Source organism: Cibotium barometz, chromosome 51 (assembly GCF_041138505.1).
Source record: "Cibotium barometz isolate CiBa-2024 chromosome 51, ASM4113850v1, whole genome shotgun sequence".
NCBI classification, from domain to species: Eukaryota; Viridiplantae; Streptophyta; class Polypodiopsida; order Cyatheales; family Cibotiaceae; genus Cibotium; species Cibotium barometz.
Window position 1 is genome coordinate 10941332 of NC_141096.1, and position 9023 is coordinate 10950354.

Below are 9023 nucleotides of genomic sequence, written 5' to 3' on the forward strand. Positions count from 1 at the left end.
GGAGTGGCAGGCTGCATCATAATACCAGTCCTGCAAATTAGTACATCACGTAAAGGGAAAGAGAAAGTGGTTGAGCCCCTTGGTATGCCTGACATTTCTGCAGGGCATTCTCATGTTGATGGAGAGTCTAGTGGTTCAGATATGAGCCTTGATGAGGAACTTGGGATCCCAGCTATGAGAACACCTGGTGTAAAGAAGGCTATGGAAGCCATGAATGAAAAGCTGCGAAGATCTGGGAGAGTGAAAAATCCTGTGCAGAGATTTACCTATGATGGTTATGTGGCACATCACTATGCATATATGGCAAAGGTTGTGCAGGTTATTGAGCCCACATGCATTGATGAGGCTGTTGGAAATGTGTGTTGGAAGAAAGCTATGGATGAGGAGATGGATGCACTATATGGAAATGAGACTTGGGATTTAGTGCAATTTCCTGAAGGCAAGAAAGCCATTGGATGCAAGTGGGTGTACAAAGTAAAACATAACAGTGATGGAAGCATAAACAGGTACAAGGCTAGATTGGTAGCCAAAGGATATGCGCAGACATATGGCATTGATTATGAGGAAACTTTCAGCCCAGTTGCCAAGATGGCAACAGTGAGAGTTGTGATAGCAGTGGTTGCGTCAAAGCAATGGTCTTTACATCAGATGGATGTAAAGAATGCATTCTTGCATGGGGATTTGCAAGAAGAGGTGTATATGTTGCAGCCACCTGGTTATGAGGATGTGAGTCACCCCGAGCATGTGTGCAGGTTGAAGAAAGCCTTGTATGGCTTAAAGCAAGCACCAAGAGCATGGTCTGACAAGATTTCTGAATATCTTGTCACTATTGGCTTTCATGTAGCCAATGCAGATTTCTCGCTGTATGTGAGACATGGTGATAGAGGGGTTGTGCTTGTTGTCATCTATGTAGATGACTTGATCATTACGGGGGACCATGATGCAGAGATCTTTGATGTAAAGATCTTGCTTAGACAGAAGTTTGAGATGAAGGATCTGGGGGAGCTCAGATATTTCTTAGGCATTGAGGTGATTAGGTCACCACATGGTATTGGATTACTACAGAGACAGTATGGCTTGGACATGTTGTCCAAGTATGGTATGACAGGCTGTAAGCCTATCTCAGTGCCATTGGATCAGAATGGCAAGTTGAGTGCAGATTCAGGAGAGATCTTGGAGGATCCTACTATGTATAGGCGCATAGTAGGAAGTTTGATCTACATGACGATCACCAGACCAGATTTGAGCTATGCTGTTGGGTTGGTGAGTTAGTTTATGCAGGTTCCACGGAAACCGCATTTGGATGCAGTGAGACGCATACTGAGGTATGTGAGGTCTACTTTGCATTGTGGACTATTCTATGAGACTGGGAAAGAGATATGTGTACATGGGTACACAGATGCTGATTGGGCTGGTAGTATCTCATCAGTAGTTTTGAACGATTTACAGCACACTTGAAGGAGATGATCAGTGCTGATTAACCACAGTGGCCGAAGAAGAGTGGTTAAGCACACGTGAAGGAGATCAGCGATGATTAAATTAGACATGTACAGTGGAAGAAGAATGATTGAGCCGAAGAAGGAGAGTGATGATTAAACAGAGTTGAAGAAGAAGGACCAAGCCATGGGTTGGCCGCCGATGGGTACTATATATAGACTAGTTTGACATGATTAGTTAATCATTGAGTTTATTCTGTTCAAGCACTCTTGTAAGCAAGACATCCTCTGTCTAGAGTCTATCTAGACCGTATTAAAGCTCCTTACTCAAGCACATGGGTGGACAGAAAACCATCAGTTGTAATCAAAGTTTGCAAGTAACAATATTGTTTACTCTCCACTTTATATAGACTAGTTTGGCAGCTTTAGTTAATCATCGAGTTCATTGAGTTCAAGCACTCTCGTAAACAAGACATTATCCATCCAGAGTCGGTCTAAATCGCCATCAAATCTCCCTACCCAGAGCACATGGGTGAGCAGAACTGCCATCAGTTTGTAATCAAAGTTTGCTAGTAGTAATATTATTTACTCTCCTCTTTCTGCAATTCAGTGCTTTTTATATTATCTTGATCCTGCTTCCACTATTATGTGTATTATTACACTACTTTCAATAGATGTATTTTTTCAAGGTTCTATAATAGATAATCCTAGTCTTAGCATGTGCACAAAGATGGAACATCCTCTTGTAACTAACTTTCTATATACCTTTTGAAAAAGAAAAAGAATATTTATAATAAGATCATGTAGATAGTACCTCCACATTGAAATTATTTTACTACATCTCCATTAAATTTTAATTAGAAGAACCTACTTAATTTTCATAGGAATTAATAAAGCTACAAAACTTAGCATTATCACCAATCACTAAACCTAGCATTATCACCAATCACTCTAAAATGTAACTCATAAAGAAGAAGCATATTTCTTAACATCGGAACCCCCCCCCCAAAAAGGCTTAAAAATAAACCTTTAAATTTGCATAGGTTAAATAAAAAGGCATGAAAAGAAACTTTTAAATTTCCATAGGTTAAATAATTGATGTCGAAGTAGTTAAAATCAATTCCTTGAAAATGAGGCAATAAATTTTTATTCTCCTTGAGAAGGAAATAGAAATTACAATGACTTTGGGGTCCTAGATACTAGCTAGTTGTCTTGAAAGTTATCTGAACTTTCTTTATTATCTCCTTTTTCACCTAAGGTTGCGAAATCAATGAAAATTTGGGGATATTTCATTGACCCACCTACTAATTTTCTCTCTTCCTGACTAGTTTGTATTATACAAATGCATGTAAGAGAATCGTGGAAGCCAATTGGTGATGAGAAAATTCTAAAGTCTAAGGAATTGACCATCTCTATAACGACTACCACTGATTCGAAAGATAGTCATGTGCTCAACTTCTAAGAGTGAATGGGATAGTTTGAATTGAGCATGTGGGGTCACTAAGAGATGGTCATGTGTTCAACTTCTAAGAGTGAATGGTTATAGTTTGAATTTTAAGCATGTCATGGGAGGAAAAGTTAACCTCATCGTCTCTTAGTGGGGTCACAACTAGCTCCACGTCATGAGAACTAGAGAGTCTATCGCCTATGTACAGTTACTTGGAGACCATTGGCCATTGCCAAAACCATCATGATTCGATATTTTACTACATGATTGGGTACAAGTCTAAACTCGAAGAAAAACAAGAGTAGTGCCATTGCCATCTTCATTTGCAAGTATGCCCAATCCTTTCCCAAACACATCCTTGGGCCAGCCTACAATGTGCATCCAAACTATTAACATAAATTACTTTTTCAACCAAGGGAAGAAATAAAAACAAGCATGAATAATCGTGGAGCATGGATGAATACTAAAAATGCAATTAATTGTGGAATAATCTTGAAAAGTTTTGTTCTAGAGTGCGATTGTGGTTTTCCATTACCTGAAATGCGGTAAACTTAAACGGTGATGCTGGATTGAATGAACCATCAACCTTCAACCAACGTTCGGGCTTGAATTCAAGGGCATCACTCCCCCATAAGAATTCCATTCGTCCCATGGAATACGGAACAAATGCTACATGATCCCCTGCCTTGATGATAGTTTCGTCAGGGAGAACATCATCATGGATTGCAACTTTGGTATCCTAAAAAACAAATAGCAAAGTTAGCATATAGTGTAAATAGTCTAGAGTATTATAATAGCTTTGTTCTTGTATTTGCAATCAAACATATTTAGCTATTACACAAAGGTTGAAAATCGTGAAAGCATACTTTTTGAGCTAAAGAAATATTGTTTCTCACACAAACAAACATGATGAACTACATGTATATGTCATTGTTTTTAAGGCAACACTATTAAAAGGGCCCTATAATTTGGTTCAATTTATTATTTCTAACTTGTTTAAAAATTAATAAGCTTTGAATTTTTGGTGGGCCTTTGTTTAGGGGCTTTTTAATTTTTGAAACGATAGTGATCTTAAGGTAACTTTTTGGGTTATGGATAAGGTGGACGTCTTAGCTAGGTAGCTCACAAATGGGAATATGTGTTTATATGCAAGCCTCTCTAGGGGGGGCCTAAATATTCTCTACACTAATGAGAACCCCCATCATGAAAGCCTCTCTATGGGTGGCCTAAGCACTCTCTACAACAAGGATTAGAACCCCCATCCTCGAATTTAGAAAGAGAATATCGAAGCACCAGTGCTACTACTGCTTTAATTTAAAAAAGAGTATAGAAAGTGAAGCTGAGAGGGGTGGAGGGCAACATTGTCTGTCCAAGCCGAGAGGGGTGGAGTGCAAGTATCAAATTTTTAACTTTATAATATGGAGGCATATGTGTAGAGGCTATTTGTGTGATGGAAGCATCATAACTTTTGAAGGTTGGGGTGCAGAGGCTATGTCGGTCGTGTGTAAGTTGATCATAAATATTAATATGTTGAGTTGAAACAGAACGAGGCAAAATTTATTTTCAGTTGAAACAAAAAGGAGCTTGAGATGTGAAGTGAGAGAAAGAGAGAGACAGAGAGAGAGAGAGAGAGAGGGAGGAAAAAGAAGAAAGAAAGAACATGTGTTATTAGGAAAGCTTTGAGAAGGGGGCATCGTGTATAATAATAATAATAATAAGATATATGATTAATGCTTTTAAAAAAAAAGAAAGGGAGAGTACCCTAGGGACGGCAGGGTGCAAGCGCAAGGTCTCCGTGAGGGCAGCGTGTAGGTAATGCATGTTGGCGAGCGCTTCAAAACTCAGGCGATCCGCCACCTCCTCAAAGCTTAGCGCCCCTCGACCAGCTGAGTTGGTGGGCGCCTCCTCCCCATGCACGCCCATCACCGCCGCCGCCACCTCTTTGTACACCGCCTCCGCCACCTCTCTCTTCCTACACACGTTGTATATAAACCATGACATTGTCACCGCCGTTGTGTCCCTCCCTGCTAGCACAAAGTTCAAGATGGCGTCCCTTAGTCCCTTGTCGCCGCCGCCGCCGCTACCACCACCACCTCCATCAATCTCCATTAGCCTTGACAGAAGGTCTTCCTTTACCTGTTCAATCGATCAGTTCCAAAATTAATCTCGCATGATCAACAAGCCTATGAGTTGAGGAATGCAGGCAATTCCCTCCTTTCTTTACACCTAATTCGTCCATGTGTTCAGTTCCAAACCAATCATACCCAGAACTTGATTTGTAAATTGAGAACTTTATATGAGTTTGTAATGTACCAAGACTGATGTGTGTGTGTGTGTGTGTGTGTGTGTGTGTTTTCAAGAAAAATTAATTATGGATTAAGGTGGTGGTGGCCAGATTGCATGCGTGTGTTTTCAAGCAAAAGATTGATGGATTATGATGGTGGTGGTGGTCAGATTGTGTACTGTGTGTGTGCACACAATCTGATGATGTGCACGAATGTTAACCTCGATTACGTCATGGAGCCATTGGATTTAACACTCTTAGCAAACTGTTTAAACCATTTAGTATTTGATTAAGTTAACTAGGTACTATTATATTAAGCACACTTAAGAAATATAATCAAACACAAAACAAATTCATTATTTCCACTGACGACGCATGCCTGAATTATTGAATGATCAAGCACCAGCGAATCGATTAAGCACAATTGAAGGAGCACAATTGAAGGAAGATAATCAAAGCACAAAGCGGTTTCATTAACTCCACTAATGATCACTAGTTTTGAACGATTAAGCAGCACACTTGAAGGAGATGATCACTGCTGATTAACCACACTGGAAGAAGAATGGTTAAGCACACGTGAAGGAGATCAGCGATGATTAAATTAGACATGTACAGTGGAAGAAGAATGATTGAGCCGAAGAAGGAGAGTGATGATTAAACACAGTTGAAGAAGGAGAGTGATGATTAAACACAGTTGAAGAAGGATGGATGTGATTAAGTGACGTAGTGATGATCATAATTAATGTACATACCTTAATCATGTTGTTGCTGCAGTGGCCCATGGATTGCCTTGAGATCAGGTCGATTTCTGCTCGTCTCTTAGCGATGATGTGTGTGGTGAAGGCGTTGAGCTTGCGCAGCTCTTGCATCAACGTCCTCTCTCTGCCCACTTTTAGAAATCTGTGGAGCTTCCACCACACGTTCACAAAGCGCGTGCTAATCATCTCATTAGCCGTGTCGAATGCTTTTGTAAAGGTGTTAATGGCTTGCAGTAACGATGGGGACATGCCGCTCCGGCCCGTCTGGATCCCAAATCCCACCCTGCTAATGGAATCCATTGTCATACCCATGAATAGTTCCTGCATTGTCCACAAATCATCATTACTTTAACTCGCTCACTTAATCATCACGTCTTAATTTCGCAGTAATCTCCCTGTACTTCAATCGATTAACTTCGTACTTAGCAGTATGATCACTAATTATAACTTGATTCCGTAATAACCTTCCTTGATTTCGTAATAACCTTCCTTAGTATAATTACAGCAATAGCAATTGCAAACTATGTGATTTCAGGGCTAGATTTAACCGCAAACATTACTCAATTTCTGTTTAGCTCATTCAATTACCACTTTTATTTAGCAGTAATTACTGCCTTTCATTATAATTAGCTCAGTAAAATTTGCCATTAGCAAATGAATTCAATTACGATTCAATTTCCTTGATTTAGCAATCACAGCTTCCTGTTAGTAAATTTAACTCAGTAGGATTTGTTACTCGCAATGAGTAGCAAATTAAGCACAGCTAGATTTTTGTACCAAGTCAAATTAATCTTACAGTCCTCTCAAAAAAAAAAATCAAGTCAATTTAATCTAGTATAACAAAAAATCTGCAAATTAATTTATTCATAAATTTTCTTTTTAGCAATAGTATTCATTTTCTGTTTAGTAACCACAACAGTATGTAGTTGATTAGTTTAGCTACAAATCGCTGATATCGCAAATCTTCTAAAATCTTTGATATGCGGAGAATTACGACGGGAGAATTAGCGCTAATCAGTGAGATTAAAGGTGGAAATTAACGTATATTACTTGCAAGTTGATGGGTTGTTTTGATTTTTCTGCAGAGTCGAGGATGGCGAGCAGGTGGAGGGTATCCTGTCGGAAGGATTTCAAGCTGAAATCGTTTAGGGCTTTGCCGCGAAATATTGCATTTGCAATCCTGTGCTGCTTTTTCCACATGTCTCCGTCTGCATTGAAAATGCCGTCGCCCAACATATCATTCATTTTCTCTCTCGTCTTCTCTCCCTGAATCAAATCCAAACACCAGCTAAACAAGGATTAATTGCACTTATTAGCATAATTGTGATCGTAATTAACTTTGATCATACGTTATTAATTTCCTGATCAGTGTGTTTACACAGCTAGAGAAATTTCTCAAACATGATTGATATGCTAACTGATCAAAATTAGGCCTATGCTTGAACCTTATATTGAATTAGAGACACTGCAATCAAACTACAGATGAATGAAACTGGATTAAATTGTAAATCGGCGGTATTACAATTAAACAAGGCGTAATCAAAGTAAACTATAGACAAATTAGCGGTAATCGACCTTAGGATAGTTACGGAAGTTGGTCTTAAGTATGTGCTCCACATTGGCGGGATCCACAGTGAGGTAAGTCCGAGTTGAGAAGAAATTAAGCTCCACAGTGTGATGCTGGTTGGTGAAGAAAGAGTGGCACCAGTCATGCAAACGGTGGAAATTAAGAGAAGCTTCATACTGAGAGCCCATTATTGGCCATATTGCCTTTGGATTCTTGCCCTTAATGCCAGGAATAATTTGCCTCCAATTATGCACATAAACCCACCATGACAGGGCCACCACAATTGCCATCACATTGAGAACCCACATTAATCCAGCTATGTGAGGGTACATCATCGACGCTTTGGGTGAATTTGCACTAGTATTAATTGAGTAGTTAGAGTAGTTAATTATGTCATTAGAGTAGTATAAGGTTCAAGTATATCCCTAATTTTGATCACAGCTAAAGCCTTAAAGAGGCCAGGCTTGTGGGAGTCATTAGAGTAGTATAAGGTTCAAGCATAGCCCTAATTTTGATCACAGCTAAAGCCTTAAATCAATCCAATTGAGGCCAGGCTTGTGCGAGTATTTAAAGCTTGGGTCAAGACGTACATTAGTATAAATTGAGGACGTACATTAGTCATTGAGGACGTAGAAATTGGGGGCTTGCATTAGAGCCCACGTCATAGAGCCCACGTCATAGGTGACCGGATAAAATAATAGGACTAATTCAACCATGAAATTGGGATCTCCTGCCTTAACCTTCAATTTGAAGGCCATGAACTAAGACGTTGACCTTCAAAATATATATATGTTTGTGTAAACTTTTGAGAAATTTTAAAAATAGTGCCCTTTTGTAACCCTATTTTCTAAAAGGCCTTCTCTACAAGGTTTTAAGGGCTTTGATGCCCTTTGAAGGCTTCAAATTTCAGCCCTCCTAGTGATTAAATGCCCACATACATTGTATAGGAGCAATTATTAAAAAACAAGGGGGTTTGAACTCATGCCGCAGTATGAAACCAAAAGCTAGCATGCTTGACTAGGCCTAACTTTTTCATTGCATGTCTCCTCAATTGAAGTTAGTGAGACACTAGAGTACTCCAACACAAAGATAAGTACAAAATCAAAGTAATAAAGGAGGATTATTGCATGGTGTATACCATTGAATTGTAGTATGTCAAGAATTGTAGTATATGTAACTATTTTTAATAGAATTTTTTGTGACACTAGAAGCTTCTAGGAATTTACACACTGTTTTCACCTTTACTTTGTCACTAGGGTGTTTACACATGCCCCAATATGCCCTTGAGAGCCAAGGAATTCTTGCCGAGCTAAAGTCACAACCTTGATCCATTACCACATGCTTTCCCCACCCACACCCCAAAGTGGCCACCCCCCCCACACACACACACACCCACGCCCACGCCCACGCCCCTCCACCCACTACCACTCAGTTACATCTCCATAGTTTGGCTTACCTTAAGCTACCATATGCTTGTTATATCCCCTTCTTCCCATAGGTTCACCTAGGATCTTGTATTGCACCACCTTAA

At 39.6% G+C, this 9023-nt stretch overlaps 1 protein-coding gene across 1 annotated transcript; it reads right to left on the reverse strand.

Moving 5' to 3' along the window:
* Positions 1-2567: 2567 nt before the first annotated feature.
* On the reverse strand, positions 2568-8025 carry LOC147609314 (cytochrome P450 704B1-like). Its single transcript, XM_086787903.1, has 6 exons — positions 7501-8025; positions 6976-7191; positions 5920-6246; positions 4645-5019; positions 3419-3622; positions 2568-3251 (listed from the first exon to the last, which is right to left on the reverse strand). The coding sequence occupies exons 1-6, from the start codon at positions 7825-7827 to the stop codon at positions 3075-3077; spliced, it is 1626 nt and encodes a 541-aa protein (XP_086644029.1). The 5' UTR covers positions 7828-8025; the 3' UTR covers positions 2568-3074.
* Positions 8026-9023: the final 998 nt, after the last annotated feature.

Bases quoted from the DNA above. Each gene is read 5' to 3' on its own strand.
- LOC147609314 (XM_086787903.1), bottom strand. From the start codon at position 7,827: ATGATGTACCCTCACATAGCTGGATTAATGTGGGTTCTCAATGTGATG. The intron at 7,192-7,500 runs GTCGATTACCGC...GATTTGATTCAG, and splicing joins ACTTCCGTAACTATCCTAAG to GGAGAGAAGACGAGAGAGAA. The intron at 3,252-3,418 runs GTAATGGAAAAC...TGCACATTGTAG, and splicing joins TTAAGTTTACCGCATTTCAG to GCTGGCCCAAGGATGTGTTT.